Source organism: Chrysemys picta, chromosome 6 (assembly GCF_011386835.1).
Source record: "Chrysemys picta bellii isolate R12L10 chromosome 6, ASM1138683v2, whole genome shotgun sequence".
NCBI classification, from domain to species: domain Eukaryota; kingdom Metazoa; phylum Chordata; order Testudines; family Emydidae; genus Chrysemys; species Chrysemys picta.
This window is the reverse complement of record NC_088796.1, coordinates 70,789,476-70,810,017: the sequence shown is the minus strand read 5'-3', so window position 1 is coordinate 70,810,017 and position 20,542 is coordinate 70,789,476. Positions and strand designations below refer to the sequence as shown.

General features: G+C 38.8%; 1 protein-coding gene across 9 annotated transcripts in view; it reads left to right on the top strand.

The window, feature by feature from the left end:
- MCC (MCC regulator of WNT signaling pathway) overlaps positions 1–20,542 on the top strand; it is a 327,625-nt gene that overhangs the window by 99,693 nt on the left and 207,390 nt on the right. For 2 of the 9 annotated variants that reach the window (XM_005281604.4, XM_042840462.2), the window contains exon 1: positions 2,920–3,522. The exons of 6 other annotated variants lie outside the window; for them this stretch is intronic. In XM_005281604.4, coding sequence (XP_005281661.1) covers positions 3,466–3,522 — 57 coding nt within the window. In that variant the 5' untranslated portion in view covers positions 2,920–3,465. Of the gene's footprint in view, positions 1–2,919; positions 3,523–5,162; positions 5,208–20,542 lie in introns of those variants that run through there. One more of the 9 variants, XM_042840461.2, reaches the window with a different exon arrangement.

The window sequence follows — 20,542 nt, the reverse complement described above, 5'->3', positions numbered from 1 at the left end:
TGCTTAGTTACATCTTATTTGTTATATCTTCCAATTTACCAGTGCATAGGTCTTCAAGGATGTTTAGCCATATGTAAAGTTGGAAGGGGAAGTAACAAGTTGATTTTTAATTCAGGGTACTTTTAATGCATTATAACTCAAAAACATTTTGAAACAACTTCTTCACCTTTGCAGAAACAGTCTCCTTTGCCATGAGAATAAATCTAATAATTTCCAAATAAAAACAGTTTTCCATAGAGACCAGACTAGAGTTTTATAACTCAAGCTGATGGTAATAGAAGACCCCAATCCTTCAAGGATTTATACATCCACTTAACTTTACTCACTGCAAGTAGTCCTATTGACTACTTGCAGTGTATAAAGCAAAGCAGGTGCATTAATCTTTGCAGGATTGGGGCTAAACTAAGCTGCTCCCTGTAATATGCTTAATGAAAAACCCTTTAAAAATGCAATATGCCCTTCAATGCTGAGTGTGCAGTGTCAGCACTTACTCTCTGTTCAGGCTTCTCTGTTTTAGTTCATAGTTTATGTAACCCTATATCACCCATTTACAGCGTTCCAGCATTAGTAGTGAGAGTCATGTGGGATTAATGTAAATATAACTTTTCCTCAGTGTTTACAGTTTCACTCTACATCCATTTTAACATCGTTTTACACAGAGTCTTTGGCTGCGCCTCCTGATATTCCTGGGCATGTCTGAATGTATTTGAATTCCATTTTACTTTTCCACCAGTGACTCCTTATTTTCTTCCAGTGTTACTAACAAATCTAGAAAAGTGGCAGAAGAATAAAGGTATAAGTTTAGAGTCACGTAAAATGTCTCAAAAACGGAATCTATCTCAAATGCATCACACCCTCATATTTAGAGCTGAAGTTTCTTTTTTAGATTATAGGATCATGTGCTACTGTCTCAGCCACTGGCTAGCCAGCAAGTAGTTCAAAAAGACTGTTGACCTTAGATAGGCAATACAGAATTATTTTAGGACCTGTATCCCTTTCTCTTTCAGTTGGGTTGTGTTTGGTTGTCTAAGGGTATAATACTGTAAAGATAATGTGCTGCAGCCCTATGTGAAATGGGCTTGCCTGAGGATAAATTTAGGTCTTCACTCTGGAGTCTATCACTTTTGCAGAGTAAAGTCACTCGACATTCTATTTGGAGAGGTTAATTTACGAAGAGTGGAATATTCTTAATTTTTCTTTGTCAGCTATGGTGGATTTTTAAACATACAATGTAAACTTTGAGTTATTTTATCAAAACATTTTATAGTAATTCACCATCAGGTGTCTGCTTTCACAGGAGAAAACATGGGTAGTCTCATTATAGTGTGCAGGAAATTAATGTGTGTAACTACTCTGCATATGAAGATAAGAGCATATATTCCTCAACACTGGGACTCCCAACCTGTTAAGCACATCAGACTTTACAGAGAGGTGGGGCATGCCCATCTTTCTGGCTGCTTCTGGAGAGCTGCTGAGCCACTGTCACTGGGTATGTACTCTGGCCCTGTTTTCTTAGGCAGCTCTACTCAATGCTGTTCCTGGCACTCTTCACAGCAGCATTCTACCAGCAGAGAGCAGCACAGTACATTGCCAGCAGCTGGGGGAAGGTGAATAAGAACATGCTTTGGGGACAAAGGAGATGAACAGGCAAGAATATAAGAGAACACTGAGGGAGGTGAAGGTGAGAAAGGGAAACACAAAAATAAGAGAATTGGGTGCAGAAAACTGAGTGAAAGGTAGAGGAGATGTATGCTGGACAGGGAAGAAACTAGGTAAAGAAAACAAACGGGTGATGCTAGAAAGCAAAATCAGGAAGAAAAAGAAATGATGGAAAATGTATCCAGGCTGGGGAGGGAGAAAGAGAATGGACTTAACAGTGAGACTGCAGCATCCACACCTGCCAGGTCTTGGCATGAAGGGGAAATGGGGAGGGACCCTCAGATCCTGATCCATTAAAGCAAGATGTGCTCCAACCCAAAAGGTTTAGTTGCTATTATTTTAATATTCTCTTTTCTTCTATGGTCTTAATAGACTTTATTGTGATTCAGAAGAATTATCCTTGTATCTGATGATGATGATTATTGATCCTGTAATTAATATAGATGAGGAAAACATACTATTCAGAGGGTCTTTTTCAGAATGCTACTCTTGGCAAGTATTGTTCCCTGTGTAAATGGATTTGCCAAGGTGTGAAGTTGTGCCCTATTTGTCCTGATCTTTTTGATCTTTATAAAAATCAACTCTTCCCAGGATTTAATAGTTTAGTCATACTTTGTATTAATTAAACAAAGTGATCAGATACACTTCAGTCACAGGATAAGGGACTCCAAGCTTCTAACTTCACCAATGTAACCTAGCAATGCAAAGCAGTATAAATTTTGGGTGGGTGGAGTACCTATAGCAGGCAAGAACTGAGGGGGAAACAAATCTTCTGTTGTATGTGTTGTGTTTTTTTGTTTTGTTTTTTTAATAAAACCAGCACATTCTTTATAAGAACCTATATTCCTAGGAATTTCCTGGGCTACTAGTTAGATGCTGAATTCAAATGATTGATTTGTTTTTATTCATCTAGTAATATCTGCCCTAAATTTTGTAAAATTTTAATGTACCATGTAAAATCCCTGGCTTTCAAATATAGCTTCAGGTTCACTTCAATTTTCTGAAATCGTAAAGAAATTCATTTAATTGCATATGGAAATAGGGGAAAATAAGAAACTAGCTACATGGCTATGCAGGTAACTTTTACTGTTGTATGCTTACCTTGTAGTTTTGGTTGCAGTAATTAGTGTACAGAAAGCTGGAAAGATGTCTGCAATTCCAAAATGAACTCAGTATAGCTCTCTCCTTCCCCTCCCTTTCTCCTTTGGCACCGCCCCTTTAGCTAGAAGCAAGACAGCTGTGTTTGATCATAAACCACTTACAACTCCAGGCGTAGTGGATGGGGAAACTTTAGCGTGAAGTACAGCATCAATTTGTCTCGGGTTTTTTTCCCCCTTCTAAGACCTTAGGAGTATTTTGATTGTGTTCTCGCTGTGAATTCATTTGAAACTCACCAAATAGTTGCCAGGATATTAAACTCCAAAGGGAGATGCCCTCAAACCTAGCTGGGGAAAGGGCAGTATAAAACTAGAGGCAGAGCTGAAACATAGGTTTCACATGGACTTGGGCATTTTTAGTATCCAGGAGATCATTACTGACTGTTTGCATTCTCTGTGACCCTGCACTCTGCAGCTTTAATGAGTCTCTTGCAGAAATGGATTGTTTGTGAAATGAAAACCAATTTGGCTCCTTTAGCAGACCTTGCATCATTAATTTAGATTCTATAAATGTTAAGTTAAAATGGCTGTCTAGAGCAAAATGTGCAAGACAGAAAAATCTTGGAGAAGAAGGGAGTGTTGAATCTATTGAGCAAAGCTTGGAAGCATTAAAATCTGTAGAAATAGCCAAGCCCTGAAAAGTCTAATCATGAATTCTGGAGTTGCTATGAAATATGGAAATGACTCCTCTGCGGAGCTGAGCGAGGTAAGCAGTTTCAATATCTTTGTTTTTTAAATTTTTTTAATGCTTTTGTTTTTTAAATATAGTATTAGTCTCTTTTTGGTTTTCAGTCTGCAGGCACTTCAATTAAAGATTAATAGAGTGTATTCTTGTTCTAACTTGCAGTGCTAGTCAGGAAATGACCTGAACTTGCTTCAGTCAGAAATAAGTGGTAAAAGGCAAATGGTTATAACTGTGCAGAGACCTTTTTTTATGTCGTCCTGCAGCAAGGATTCCCCCACCTTCCCGAGTGCTGCATTTATACACAGCATTCCTCTTTGCAGTAGGTAAAATACACAGTGATCCCAATTGAGATTAAGCAGATGGTTACTAAATTGGAGAGGAGGGTGGAAAACAAACAGCATTATTAAGCCAACAACTTTGGGAGAATCACATGATGTATTTGATTATGTTCAGCCAAGGTAATGCTGTTTCTTCAGATTAGATGAATATTATTTTAGTTGGTGGAAGGGAGAGGAAATAAGCTACTGAGACTTTTACTTCTTGCAGCATAGGGTGAAAAACTGTTGTATTTATTACTTACTGTTGTAGGTATGTCTGTTTCTTTTATGCTCTGACATCATTGTTTTTTAAGCAGATTTGAAATTAAAGCCACATCAAGTATTATGCAAATATTTAAACAGTTGTTCTAAGCTGCATATTTTATGGTTATTGAAATGCCTTGGGCATATCATTCAGGTAGCTTTGATTGGACTGAAAATAGCTGATATTGGTCACAACATACAGCCCAGAGCATCTTATTGGGGTTAAAACATGGTTTTAATGTTCCACAAAATATATTGTCTTGGTTTAAAAAAATCCTTTTTCCTCTTTTGACACACATTTTATGTGCCATGCAGTTTATTTCTTTTATACTGTGTCTCATGAAAAGCATCATATAATGTTTCACAGAAGGAAGGAGACAAAAGAGTAAATGGTTTAGAGAGTTAGGTATGATCACTGTCATATAGCTAGGAAAAAACTATATGCCAAGATAAAGAGTGGAAATATAAAATGAATAAGGAAACAAATAGGCATTCTAGCAGACCAGTGAGGGGCAATGGAACACTGTGGAAAGGGCACAAGTGAGGAGTGAGGGTCCATATCCGTGCAGAATCCTGCAGTTCAGTATAGGAACCAGTACAGTATTTTTATTTAAATTTTCTTCCATAATAAAAGTGCTGCGTGTATATTTAATAGTCATTTAAATAAGAGGAGTTCCATTTCATTAACTGTGTGTGGATCTTGTAAAAGGGAACTTAAGAACGAAGGTTTTGTCAACTCAGCATAAACACTAAAGATCCCTGGATGCTTTTTGTAGAATGGGAGATTGCCCTGGTGTCCTTGGCCAATACTAACCCCCTTCTTCTAGCTTTTATGCAGTGAGTACTATATGCTTGCTGGTTGATGGAGTCCATCCCAGGAGTGAGTGTGTGTGTGTGTGTGTGTGTGTGTGTGTGTAGGGAGGAGTAATTTATTTTTATGTGTTATATAGCTTTGGGATGAAGTATAAGTATAAGTTTGATTGCTTTAGTAAATGAGATCCTATTCTTTTTACATTACCTGTGTTTGTGCAACATCAGTTTGATTAGCACTTCACCTCTGACCATTCTACTTCTAAATAGGATGGTGCAGTTCTGAAAGCTAGTCGTATTCCCACTGAAGTCAAGGTGAGTGTTGCCATTGACATCAATGGGAGCAAGATTATGTCCTTGTTCGCTTTTCAAGCTAGTTCAGCAAAATCTCAAATGTCTCCCAACTTTTGTGTATATTTTGTTTTTATGCCTGTTTCAAAAGTAAAAGTTTCAAACCAGTGCAGTGTCTTGGGAGGGTGATGCTAGGACAGTCATCCAGAGCAGACAATATTTAACAATAGCATTTTCGTCTTGGTGTATTGCTTTGGAATGTTATTACAGGTTAGGAGTTCATTTTAATCAGTCACTGGGCGGGACTTTAAGACATATTAAGATAGTTCTTCTAGTCTTGTATTCAGTGATTTCACCTGGAATTTTAACACAGGAGGCCCTCCCACTCCAAATACCTGCAATGGGAGGAAATATCGAGGGAATTCTGTGATCTTTCACCCTGGGAATTTTTTTTTTATTTTAGCTGTCCCCTATGCGTTGATGGAATTGATTACATTTGTGTTCTGGAGCTACTGAGACAGAGTTTGGTTGCTCACCTCTAAATTTAAGTGACAAACACAGCTCTTTTCTTCCCAGTAGGTTTTATATGAACAATAGGGCCTCCAAGGCTATCTTTTTCTTTTGGCTCCCTCTTCCCAGTTCTCCTCACCATGTGTGAAATATTAATTTTTGTTTGCAGTACTTGAAAGATGTAAAGTGCTGTGTAAGTGCTGTTTGTATCTTTGGTTTGTGTCCATATTTTGTATCTATTCTTTTGGTCTTCCTGTCTCTCTCTTTTTATTCTCTTCTGGCTTTCCTTCCTGATTATGGCTTTTGTTTTTACCCATTGTTTTTGCCCACAGTCATTTAAAGAAAATGGCTGCACTGGAAATTTTCCTAGGATCATACAGTTTTAATGAGTTTTTTGCTCTGTGACCATCTCCCTACTGGCACTATCTAGTGCATCTGGTTTGGTGAAAAATATGGCAGAAGGCCAGTAATACACATAATTATTTAGGGAAGTTATATCCTCACTTCAATGTACAAAATTCCAACTGTGGAACTGCCATTATTAGTACTAGTGGATAATGTAGAAATCTCTGAACATATACTCTGTGTGTGTGTGTGTGTGTGTGTGTGTGTGTGTGTAAGAAATTAATACACACACACCTTTCTGTGTGTCAGTTGCACAAAATAGAAGGTAAAAATTAATCACTATCCATACAGTTGGCAAGGGGTGTTTTTCTGAGATTTATGCCAGTATTAGGAAAAACTGACAAAAATCTACCTCCTCCCCCACCATGGATGCAAAAGTGTGTGTGTTTTGCTTTTGATTTGCAAGTAGTATGCTGAGCTAATCTCTGATTTTTATTGTAAAAGTAAACAAAATCTTGATATCTAGTTGGTATGTCCTTTTCCTTTGTTTGCCTTTTTCCCCCAATGAAGTTCACACATACAGCAAGGAAAACTGATTTCCATGGTAAGCCAGTCATGTTCCCATCAGAGCCGTATGATTTCAGTGATTGCTGAACTCCAGAGGTGAAGTTGTCAATATTGGTGCATATATCAGCAGCTTCTCTGGTTGACCCTCTTCCTCTACTCTCCCACCAAAAAAGAGATTGGAGCAGGGCGGGGCGGGGAGGGGGGGAAGAGACATTAGGAGAGGTTGGTCTGAAAAATCTGGAAGTTGCTGATAGTAACGTTGCTGCCACTCGTCAGAATGTAAGATAGGCTTTGTTAACGTTGTAAATAATTCATAAGGTCCAACAAGGCCTGGTTGTAGTATTGTGAAACAGGCTAGCTGCTGCCAGTGCTGTGGTGTGAAGCATTATTTGGAGAGATTTCACTTTGAGATTTGATCAGTTGGGGGATAGGACACCCAGAATTAAATAATCACTATTCAGATCCATGTGTTTAGGCCAATGGTACCATTAACTATTGAGTAACTATACAATGTGTTCTTAAAAGCTGACATCATGAATACCACTTAAGCAGTTTGTTACAGGCAACCAATTAAGTGCAGAAAAATTATTTGCAGTTACAAAGGTAACTGACCCACCCTCCCCCTCAGGTTTTCACAGTGTTCAAAGTGGGGCTGTACTTCAGAATGTTCCCACTTTTTTGCAGAATACATGGATGAATGTGCACAGTGAGGTTTTCCTATTACATAGTCCATTTCCATATACGTATATGAAGGTGGTGGTTCTTTATGCATGTGCTTAATTTTACTTCCCGCTGAGTAGTCTACAGTGTGGCTACTCGTAGTAGTAAAGTTAAGCATGCACATAAGTGTTTGCAGGATTCTGTCCTTGGTTATACACAAATGAGTCCCGTCAAAGTCAGTGGAAACTGTGCGCATCTGCCAAGGGCAGAATTGGGCCCCAAGAGAGGTTTCTGCAGACTCAGGGCTGGTATCTCATTTTTGCAAAACATTCATTTTTTAAAATGTGGTTGGTTTGTTTTATGTGGCCATTTCCTTTTGCCATTTGCTCTGTAAGCTGCGATGGGGACATCATTTCTCTAATGGGTATGTTCTTTCCAAAGCACCAAATTTTAAAAAAAAATCCCTTCTTCTCAGGTACATAATTTCTTCCCTTTGCTTTTCATTATCTCTGCTTAGATTTCCGCATTTCAGAAAATTAAGGTTGCTGCTTGCATTCTTGGATACAGTTGTCTATTCTTTAACCACTTACAATGCCAGGAACAAACTACTTGATTTATGCACTCCTTTTAAAGGAGAGAGAGAAATTTCACCAAAGTGAAATTACTATGCCCCGCCAAGGGATTTTTTTTTTGCTATTATTATTTTTGGTGGGAGGAGGTAGAGGAGTGAGGTCTCTGGAGGAGAACAGCGCATGGGAAGTAGGATGACAAAATAATATACATAGTACAAGATACGAAGAATGAAAGGGACAATACCAAGTTTGAGAGGGGTGAAACAGGAACCCATGACATAGTGATGTCCTTCAGAATTTCACATTTGTATTTCCACCTCACCACCACTACCCTGATTACTCCTGCTTCAGGAAAATAACGAAGAAGAGTAACAAAATGCAAAGGATGAGGCTGCTCGAGTCATAAATGCAACCCAATACAAAGACATTGCTGTGTTGGGTCAGAGAGTGGGGCAGATACAAATGAGGGAGCCTGACGTGGATACAAGCCCCATTGGCAAATACAGCATTGACAATTCCCACCCTGCTGTATTTTCTGTAAGTTTTCTGTTCTTTTTAGGATATGATTCTGCTTGCGCTAGTGCTGTAATGTACGTGTGGGGAACTGGGAACAGGTTTGTACGTACTTCAGGTTGGAAATAAATCTTACAGCCTTATTTTTGCCTTCTGAGTTTTGAAATCTTGAGTTTGGCAGTCTTACTCTCGGACAGTCAGAAAGCGGGTCTGAATCCATCACTGGTCAGGCTGTAATGGGGTTGTTGCAGTGACACAGTACTCCTTTACAGGCATAGTGACCTCATCTCACATTGGTATCCCCCTCTCACTCCACTGTCTAGAGTTACAAGACATGTGCCTGACCTCCGGTAAAGAAAAACAGTATTAAAGGTGTACAGAGATTGCTATTAAAAGACAACATATACTGAATATTGATATATAGAAGAGATTACAGTTTCCCCCTATACATAGAAGATAAGTGTTCTGGTACTCTTTGATAAATTGGTGATAACTGTATTTATACAAGTTGAAAAGACCTTAATTTTTTTGTTGTTTATAAATGACAGTCCACTGTTGGGCAGACCTGGCCCTTTTTGAGAATACTTTAAGCACTGAAGAATAGATGCATAACTGACCCTTAAGGTAATTATAAACAGCTCATATGTTTCATATCTATCAAAGCTAAAATGCACTGGTTTATTGACTGTTAGAATGACGTTACATTGCATGTCGTGTAAAAATGACTTTCTCACAGCAGAAAATACTCACCAAACTTTAGAGCATCGTTTCTGTGGGTCTTGTCTGTGTACCTTTGGTTCTCATTGATCTACAGTATACACTAACATGGGGGTACAGATTTTATTCAGATAATCAAGAGTTCAGATATTCAAGAAGGCAGGAGCAGCAGTGCAGGAAACCTACTGCAGCCCTGCTGTCATGATCCTCCTCCCTTCCTCCTGCGACAGCAGAGCTGGGGAGGGCTCCCTGCACTGCTGCTCCTGCTCTCTTGAATATCTGAACTCCTGATTATCTGAATAAAATCTGTACCCCCATGTTAGTGTATAGGTGCCAAGGGTGGAGGTTGGGGAGATTACAGTCCTGGCAGGGCAGAGCAGAGACCTGTGGCCAGGACTCTGCTCTGTCCTGCCAGGACTGCAGTCTTACCTGCACCTGACTCCTGCAGGATTGGGTGTCACCAGCCCTGCAGCAGTGCAGGGAGCACATAGGGCATGTCTACACATGGATAAAAGACCCATGGCTGGTCCGGGTCAGCTGACTCAGGCTGCAGTGCTAAAAATTGGTGTGTAGCTGGTCTCACTCAGGCTGGAGCCTCGCAGGGTCTCACACCTCAGGCTCCAGACTGAGCTCAAATGTCTACATGGCAGTTTTTCACTCCTGGAGCCCTGAGAGTCAGCTGACCCAGGTGGGCAAGCCACAGGTTTTTTTAATCTCTGTGTAGACATATCCTCAGTCCCATGATAGCAGGGCTGTAGGTGGCTCCATGCACCACCGTAGGAGCCATTCAGCAGCAGGGTGGCCTTCCTGTGGCTGGGAGTCTCTTCTTTGTTGTTCAGACCTCTGCATTATCCAAATACCTTCCTTGTTGTCCCCCAGCATGGAGAATGAGGAAGGGATTTGGATAATGTGGATGATCAGATAATAGAGTTTTGGAAAATCGGGCATATACTGTATTAGGAAGTGCTCAGCATCTCAAAGTACTGGGCCTGTAATTTGTGTTTTATATGTCAACTGCATAGAATTTCTTTTCCTGTTTATCCTCTCTTTCTTCAAAATTTCTCTCTCCTTCACTTATACATGTAAGGCAAACTTCTGCCTTCCTATGTGCATGTTGAACTCCCAGGGGCCACTAATGACTGACATTAGTGAGAGAACTTCTTGAACCAAGGGTCACATTTGGCTCTTTGCATTTCATGGGTAGTTTATCTTAGCCTGGTATTGAATATCCTGTACGTTAAATCAGATTAAACAAATGGACCTGATTCATTGCACGGTGGAACTTGCACATTGAATCAGGGTACCATATCACATAGATTTGAAGGCCAGAAGGGACCATTAGACCATGTAGTTTGATCTCCTGTATATCATAGGCCACCATCACCACCCAGCCCATCTGCATGCAAAACCCAACAACCCCAGTTAGACCAAAGTATTAGAACCCTGAGGAGACTACGGCTACGTGTACACTATGAGCTAGGGGCGTGATTCCCCTGCCTGCGTTCACATACTTGCGCTAGCACCCACAAATATAAATAGCAGCGTAGCACTGGTAGTGGCAGCGCAGGCATGGCTGAGCTGTGCCAAATACATTCCCATCAGTTTCAGACGGGGTTGTACTCCCCATGGCTCCGCCGTGCTGCTATCAATGCTACCGTGGCTACGCTGCTGTTTGTACTCGTGCTGTTGAGAGCGAGCACAAGTATGCATACACGAGCAGGGGAATTACACCCCAAGCTTGTAGTGTACATGTAGCCTAAGCTACTGTGTGCCAAAGGGAGAGAACAGGTACACCAAGACCCTGCAGTGGCAGGGGATTGATTAAATGAGATGTACCCAGTTAATTCTGGCAGGTGACCCATGTTCCATGCTTCAGAGGGAGGTGCGGGGCGGTGGGGGGAGCTAAATCACTGCCTATCTGACCTGGGGGAAATGCCTTCCTGACCTAAGATAGGGCCATCAGTTACACATAGAGCATGTGAGCAAGAAGCAGCCAGCCAAGCATGTGAGAGACAGAATGTTCTGTATCACCTTAGAGCACTGGTTCAGCTTCCCTAGAGACAGTGAGGTGCAATTTGCACCCTCTGTGCCTTTATGGGTAAGCTAAGCCCCATATCTTTTCTCTTTGCTCCACTCCGTATTGAATGGCAGGATTTTATTCAAGGTTAAACCTTACAAAGGATTCAGAGTTAAACCCTTTCAAGACTGTTGTCCTAATGGATGCTTAGACAGTAGAGAGATAGTATAACCACATCACTTAAAGAGTTATGGTAGATCTCACCTTATTGCAGATATCCAATTTAAGGAGGGGATTCGAGCAGAGAATCTTAATGGTAGAGCTCAGGGATGGTAGCCAGGAAGTCTGGATGTAACTTGCAGATCAGATAAACTTTAATCCTGGTTATTCATAACTTTGCTAAATCTAATTTATTTTTATGCTTTATTGTGATCACTTATGATGCATTGCATAGATGAAAGTAAGTATCCTTTTAAAAGAGGGGGAGATGAGACATTCCTGTGATGCCACAGTTTATTAACAGATTGTCTTAGTCAGGCTGGCTTGATGGCATGTTATCAGGGTGCTGTGCTGCCAATTTAGAAATCTGGGTTAGAACATGAGCTCAGATCCTTTATCTGTCTGAGGGGTTGCATTTTTGGCATGACCTGTGCATGTCATTTCCAGTGTGACTGATGCATGGTATTTCCGGTGTAAAAACCATACGAACTTCAAAGAACATTTACTTTCTGGATTTGTATGAGCTGCTTATCAGGCACACAGTGTTTCAGGCTTGGATGTTATTAAATTGAAGTACTATAAAAAGATTACTCAAATGCCCAGACGCTGTCAGTGCAGATAATGCTATTCTCCAGACTCCTAATGAAAAAATGGCAAAGATTATGTAACTTATCTGCCTGATATTAAAATATTTCCAGCTATTAAGACAGAACATTTGAAAAAATGCCCCTGGCCTGGAGATTTAATAAGGACAAATGTATATCGGGAGAGTAACATTCACAACGTACTGGATTCCCTAAACGTTTTTAACGAGGTTTAATGTTTTTATCCCTAGATCTATAGTGCCAGAAACTCATTACTTAGGAAAGGTTTGTTTTTTTTGTTTTTTTTAGCTAAAGATCAAGAGATCCCCTCAACCTTTGTGGGAAGAGAAAATCATGGTTTTAAGTGATCAGCCCTGGAGCTATCAAGGCCCAAACCAAAGCTGGAGGATGGTGTCTGTCTTTCAGAATTTGTTTGTTTGCTCTGAGCTGGATGTGGATTGCAGAGTTACCAGGTAGCAGAAACAAAATTGTGGAGGAGAAGAGGAAGGATTTGGATATGAAATTGGATGATTATTGTAAGGGTATAGTGAGATGTTGATTCTACTGTGGTACAGTAGACCAATGTAATATTAAGACACAGAATGTGTTCTTGTTGATATGTCACTGCTATTGTTTTCAGTCGGTTAAGAAGTGTTATTAATGATGTGACACTGTGTATCAGTTAAATTTTCAGTTTGTACTTGTGTGCTGGGAACTGTTGATTTCTAAACACAACGGGAAAACCTGTAGGAGCTCCCCTTTAACATACAGTAATAATATGTCAGTGCAAACACACTCTGTGGGGAGATACAGTGTTCTCTGAATTTGAGGATTCTGTGTGAAAGAGGGAGGTAGATTTGGATAGTGTTGCTGACTTAATTTCTGAGACATGAGGAGGCACAGTGCATTAGTCCTATATCAAGGTTTGCCATATAAATGAGTCTTCTGTCTGCATGAATTATTTAGATATTCTTTTAAAGAAACCCAAATAACAGTAGATGTGTTCAATAAGATCACATGTTAAGAGATCAACTCTGTTGTTGACTTCTAGGATTAAAATTTTGTAGTAAAATGAAAATATTGATTGGATTTATTTTTTTATGACTGAAATAAATTTTCTAGTTCAATCATGCCAAATTAAAAAACATTGAACAAATATATTCTGTACACACACTGAATTATATCTATAGAGATATAGTTGTGTACATAGATACAATAAATTGTGTATTTATTGTAAAGTTGAATAAATTATACTGTCTTTTTTTTTTATTGCTGTTGTTGCAAATAAGTGCTACTGAAAAGATGTAATTTTTTTTTAACCCCTAAGAATTGTAAGAATGTTAAATTAATCCTGTTCTATTTTCTCTGGGGTTTAGGTCTTGACTAGGGGGAAGCAGCAGGGTCTGGTAGATAGGGCACTGAATTGACACTCAGGAAACCTGGATACTATTTCCTGCTCGCTACTGGTCTATTTGTGTGACTATGGGCAAGTCCTTTCCCTTCTCTATGCCTCTGATTCCTTCTCATCACCCTTTCTATGTTTATAACTTAAATTCCTCTGGGACAGTCCTGCTCAGAGATACTCTCTCTTTAGGTGTTTTTACAATGCCTAGCACAGTGAGGCCTGCAGGCATTATGGGAATATAAATAATAATATTTCTGCTCATTTAAGGATCCCATGGTGATCAGATTCTAAATCTGGCAGTATAATTACCCCTGCAGCTTAAGCTGTAAACAATGGGGCAGATCCTCAGCGGGTATAAATTTTCATAGCTATGAAAATTCAATGAAGCTATGACAGTTTACACCACTGGTAGATCTGCCCCAGTATACTTTTTCATTTCATGTTCTGAAATGTTGTACAGTGTTGCTTTGTGCTGTTGAATTGCTTTCAAGTTCCATGCCTTAATGTTTGTTAAAAAAAATCTATATAGTACATTGCAAATATATGCTGTACAGAATATTTTAAAAATACATATGTAAGTATTTGGATGTAGCATGTGGACATTATTTTGAGGTTGAAGCAGGAGTGATTGTTTTGTTGCTATTTGTGTTTCATTTTTAAACTAAATTTAAAATATGCGTGTTTTAAATTTAAATTGTAGCTTAAAAATAAATGTATTGCTATTTGTGTTTTATTTTTTTAAACTAAATTTTGTACCTTAATTTTGGTATGCAGTCAATTGCATCTACAGTGGCCAAATGTCTCTTCAGTTTAGGATGGAATAATTCTAACCCAGATAAATGGGTAGTTGGTGTTATGTGATAATTCAAGAATAACTGTTGGTATTACTTGATATTTACCAATATCGTGTATTAGGTGACTTTTTCTAAAACAATATTTATTTTGAAAACATTTATATCAGTACATATTTCTGTTGCTCAGTTGTATTTTTTTATTTACTACTGACAAATTTGTTGGTGAGCGTAACATTTATTGTAAAGAACAATTAATGTAATGTTTCCATTGCAGTACAGACAATGGAGGAAAAAGAAAGTAGAACCAACTTATACCTATTAGAGTATCAGCTTTGTCCTGGCATATTAAATATTTATAAACATTAATACCGTTTCCCAAGTTTTTGACATAATATTTAATCTTTATTATAAAGTGTTTTTTTAAAAATCTAAAATAAGCAGACTTGTGTATATATAGACTATCACTCCAACTAATGAATAATGGCAAAGTATATAATTATTATTGTATTGTAGGTGGGGCTGGAAGCACCGGCTCTTCTTAAGATTGCCCAACACTTCCCATTATAAAGATACTGGTTTCAGTTGCTTATAATTTTTCCAAATTTTAACCATTTAGCTTGAAATTTTTCAAGCCAAGTGTCTGTCAGGCCAGAATTGAAAAATTACGGCCAAAAATGGTTCTGATGATTCCAAGAACAAGGCTAGTGAAAAATACCTTGTTTTGCCCATGTTAAATTCTGGCGATCTTTGCTTTGGAAATATCTATCACCCCAAAGCTTTGGAGCAGAGACTTGAAATTTTCCAGGGGAGTGGCCTTTGTGTCAGGGATGTTTCTTTTGCCATACCAGTGAAAATCTGCCCAGATTTGGCCAAGTTATAAACCAGGGATAGGCAAGCGAGCTGATTTTCAGTGGCACTCACATTGCGCGGGTCCTGGCCACCGGTTCGGGGGCTCTGGATTTTAATTTCATCTTAAATGAAGCTTCTTAAACATTTTAAAAACCTTATTTACTTTACATACAACAATAGCTTAGTTATATATTATAGACTTAGAGAAAGAGACCTTCTAAAAACGTTAAAATGTATTACTGGCACGCGAAACCTTAAATTAGAGTGAATAAATGAAGATTCAGCACACCACTTCTGAAAGGTTGCCGACCCCTGTTATAAACTTTTGAAAAATCGCAGTTCACATGGTCACTAGAGATTTGCAAGAGCTTAATAGCTCTTAAGAGCTCTGAAGAATCCATCTGCACCTAGCATGCTCCAGCTCATGGTTTAGCAGGAGTTGCTTGCAGTTGCAGATCTGGGCTGCTCAGAGCCAGGCTGGGGCCAGGTACTGGAACTGAGAGCAGGGAGTCTGTGCTCTCAGTGACTTGCTCCTGGACCCAAGCAGTGTGGAGGCAGAAACTGCCTGATTCAAATACAGATGGGCCCAGAGATGGACCTGGGGTAGGAAAGAGTCCAACTACGACTAGATGCTGGTAGTGCCACAGGTGGGGAAAGGAAATTGAGAGTTTGCGGGGATGGAAGACATTGATATTTGCTGGGCAAGGAGCTGGGAGCTGGGGAGGGAAATGGGGGGTGGGAGCTGGTAGAGGGAGACAGAGAAGAACGAGTAGCTGGCATTAGAGGGGGGGATGGAAACCAGTGGAGGGAGGGGAAGGAAGACCTCCAATGAGAAGTTCAGAGGACTGGCTGGGCAAAGAGCTGCTGAGAGACAAGGGGAGGAGATTAGACGAGGAACCCAGGGAGGGGAGATGGGGACTGGGAGCCAGCAGGGACAGGGAATGCAGGGGATCCTGTGGAAACAATAGTATGTGATCATGTAATTAAAGACTGTCTCATACTCCGTATGCACAATGAATTAAGTCAACCTTAACTCTGGCATTTTCTAACTTTAGGTGCTCTCAAGCGCACCTGACCCCCTGGACTTGGGAGCCTGAGCTCCAGCCCAAGCTGCAAAGTCCATACTGCTGTTTTTAGCATGATAGCTTGAGCCCCACTAGCACAAGTTTGTCTGTTTGGGCTGGAAGGTTCACTCCCAGCTGTAATGTAGAAATACATAGTAAAGCAGAATCCTCTGCATTATCTTGCCACCATGCTAACCTGTACAGCCTGCTTGGTAATAGAATATAGTCTGTTGTCAGTGCCAACCTAAAGTCTTTATGTAGAACTTCTTGTTGCTGCCTCTGCAAATATTGGTTGTGCTATATCCCAGTTAGCAAAGGTTATGTCAATTAGTGATGCTGCTATTATTGTGATGTACAGATTTGACTCTTGTTGCTCAAACAAACTTGTATTGGTCCATCTTTTTGTATCAAGCTGTTCTTTACAAATACAACCTTTCGCTTCCCCCAGTATATGTCTAATATTCTGGTTCCTGCAAGAGCAGATTTACTTGTAGAGATCCAAATTGTGTTTGAAATTACTGGTGCTGAAGATATAATAGTCATGTAGCTCAGTATTTTCCCTATAAAGCTTTATGCATGTGAAATTGTTCTGCCTGATCTGACTAACGCCATTCCTTCCAGTAAAGATGTTCAAAGAAAGCCTCTAGCCCCTGTTCAATAAATCATGCCATTGCTTTCAATATAAATGAAATGATTAGGTCATTTGACCTACACCAGTAAATGATACTTTCAGTATATATGTGCTGATCATATCCAGTGATGGTGTTAATCTATTTAAATATTATTTTAGCCATGGAGTAAATCAGATGGCTGCTGTACATGAGAGAAGTAATTTCCTATTGGCTTCTGTCTTGTCAAAGTCTTGTTTAAAATGTGGATTGAGTCTCTTCATTTCTTCCACAAGATAATTTACACATGGAAGTTTACATACCAAAGCTTCAAAGCTGATGTTCAGCCTGGCTTCATAGAGACTTTACCTTTCTTGAAAGCACACTCCTCAACACAGAGACTGCCTCCCACATCCCCCAGGCATAGCTTCCTGGTTTTGTGAATATCGGTAATTATGTTTGTATAAGAACTAGGAAAGTCCATGCAATTGAGTTTTAGTACTTATTCCTTTTGCAAGTGAAATAATTATTATAATCACTTTTCACGGATGAGTTATTCTCTTAATCCTGTGGAAATTGCTTTAAAATCTTATATTTCTATATTATTGGTATGTTTCGTGCTAAATCCATTTTCTTGTGTATCATAGTCCAGTATAAAAGTTAAATTGATTCCGATCAGGAATGGGTAACAATCATGCTGCATTCAGAATGTTACATAGTAATACTCCCGAGTAATAAGATTTCATGAGAGTGATTGGCTAACATGTCTTTAGACACTTGAACTACTGTCCCTACGTGGAATGAGCATAATAGTACCATTGTGCAAATTAGTCAAAAAGGTGATAGTTTCTGTGAAGAAATAGTCTCAAAAGGGTTTACTTGAGACAGCAGTAAGAAGGTTAATTCTGTCAAAAAAAATTTCAGTCTCATGGGAGTGTTGTCTTATATGAGACTGAAACTGACAATATAAGAAATTAAAAATGACATTTTAAATCAGTCTGAATATTTCCTTTTAACCTAAAGAAGGGAACAGTCAGAATCTAATGTGGTTCACACAAGACTTTTAAAACTAAATCTAACTGCAGTGTAGCATGACATTTATCATAACATTTTTTTCCTCCTATTGATCTTAATTTTCAGAATAAAGCATAGTGGTTTTATGAAATTACTCTTCCTGCAGAGATATCAGATGGAGATTTAAAAAGTTTTCGTTATTACCAGATGTTGAAATCATGTGTATTGTGTCATTTGGACTGCTGTCGTCATAATTTTTTTGTTAAAAAATTACCCTGCAGATATCACAATAATAGGGTTGAATCCAGAATTTAGTTTTTTATTTTATTATTAATATATGTTTACACTGTTGACAGTTGCATGGAATTCCCTAATGGGAGTAGTATAATCCTATAATAACAATATCGTGAGTTTACAGTATTTATAACTTGTCATCTCAAAAGGAGCCTAAGCACTTTACAGACTACTCTTTTTGTTATATGTGTTTAATAATAAAAGTATACACACATGGCAACCTCTGCACTTCACTCCATTTCTCCCAGGTTCTCTAAGAGATCCTAACCCTCCTAACAGGAGTTCCAGTCTGACAGACTCACTCAAGACTGTCAGACCAGAACTCCCCAATGATGAAAGAAAACAATAGGTTTTCTAGAGGGAGAACATGTCTCAAGACCAGAGTTTCCAGCTCTTCTGTGGAGTCAGCTGCTCTTTCTGACAAATCTTTTCTGGGTGACTAGTCTGCACTAAAACCTGCTTCACTAGTTTCTGGTGTATGGTTTGTTTTAAAGACACTCAGTGTTTAACAAACATCAGCCAGCATCTCCAAACAAAAAGTGGTGGTAAAAGAGGGATGAGATAGGGTTGAGCATTCCTGGTATTTGGTAGCTGTTCTGTGGCTTCTGTGCTTGTTGTGGCCACAGAAGTGTAGTAAGCCAGGAATTTCTAGTTACTGTGATTTTTGCTAATCCATTGTCCAGGAAATGAGACATTTCAGCAGTAAATCCAGTCCAAGGATAATCTGTACAATTCCTGGTGTGGTTAGGAGAGCTCCTTACAATTTCACATCATCCAGTACAGAGTGCCCCATATGTGAGAAATTGCTGCCTTGACTCTATCTGGTGTAAATATGGGGTGGGGCAAGAGCTCTGAAAAATGTGAATCAGTCATGTTATCACATGGGGCAATTTTCTTGGTCAAAGAACTTGCCTAACTCTTCCATTTCTAAAATGTAGTTTAGTTATCAAAGTGACTTTTGACATCAAACCAATGTTTATATTAGCAAAATAGATACCTCTCTGTTCTAAAACTATAATGTGGAAATAAATATTTTGGGAGAAGCACATACTTCAATTTGAATTCACCGCTTTGTTGAAACTGAATGTAACAAAAATTAATGTCTAACTGGAAGAAATCTTCCCTAAGCCTCTGAAATGCTATTGAACCTTAAGGAATCAGACTTACAGTAAGCTACTAGTGTTATGGTAACCAGTTGGGCTCCTTTTTCATCCTATCATCTCATTCTCTTCCTGGGTTTATGAATGAGCCTATAGGAAAATGGGTTATCTAATAATATACTCAAAGCAAGTCCCTTATCACCAGATTTTACTGAATGAGTGACAAGCTATGGTTTTCATATTAGTGGGAGTTCACTCAGCCACTTTTGGTACTGTATAGTTTAACTCTGGTAAAGGAACTATAAAAATGGCATTATAGGATCTCCATGTTACATCCCAGTCATTACTAAATCAGATATGCTCATTTTAGAAATTCAACAATTTATTTATTTTCTACTAGCCAAACATGCAAACTCAATCTTTGCTCTGAGAATCAAAATGGGCCCTTTCCTTCTCATGTATCATCACCTGAACTCCATTTTATTTGTAAACTAATCAAATTTTATATGGAATCTCAGAGACATAATAAGCACGGGCAATTACTGTAAAAATGCATTGTGCCATTTTAGAATAGAACGCCATTTGAAATGTCCCTACATGCAAGTAATTTAAATAATACACAGGAATCCTGGGATTTTAAATTTTTCCTTAAAAAAACAAAATGGTTTTGAGCCCTTTTTCTTCTCACAAATTATGAATACAAATTATTGAGTGTAAAATTGCATTCCTCATTATTTGCGCTCACAATTCATGGGCAAGCAAAGGAGGCCTAGACTGAAAATCAGATCCTGTGTGTGTGTCACTCACATGCATATACTGAACTAAATGAGCTTCGTGATAGAAAGACATTATGAAAAGGGGAATCTGTCTGGCTGGTGAAAGCTCCAGATTTGTATGTATTCAGCACAATTATACAGACCAAGATTCAGTGCTTTTTCATCTGAGGATCTGAAATCAAGTTGAAAACCTAAATTATGTGTCTCAGTATATTTGAGATAGATTGGTAGTAATATCTCCATTTTACAGATAGTGTAAGTGAGGTACAGTGAGATTAAGCGATTTACACAAAGTCATACAAAATCTGTGTGAGAGGCAGGGAGAGAACCAGTGTTACCTGATTCTTAATCCCATGCTTTAAAATTAGCAGAAGCACAGATTGTAATATTTTTCCATGCACTGTCCCTGCCAGTTCTAATCATTTTCCCTTCCCCCATAGCCAGAAGTCAGCTGGCAGATTGTGATACCACAAACATTGGACTGTAATATCAAAAGAACTGAGAAACAGGAGACTAGAAAAGCAATATGACTCTGAAAAGTAAATTAATACAATATAATTCATGCACTGGAGTGTTTTGTTGAAATTCTAACATTATAATACAAAAAATATTTATATTGTTAAAAGACGAGGCTCATAAATTCCAAGTTGTTAATTATATTTTATTACAGTCACTGCCAGAAATTGTATTAGCTAATCTGATAACTCAATTCCTGTTCCCTGGCTTGGCATTGCAAAAGAGAGTGCATCCT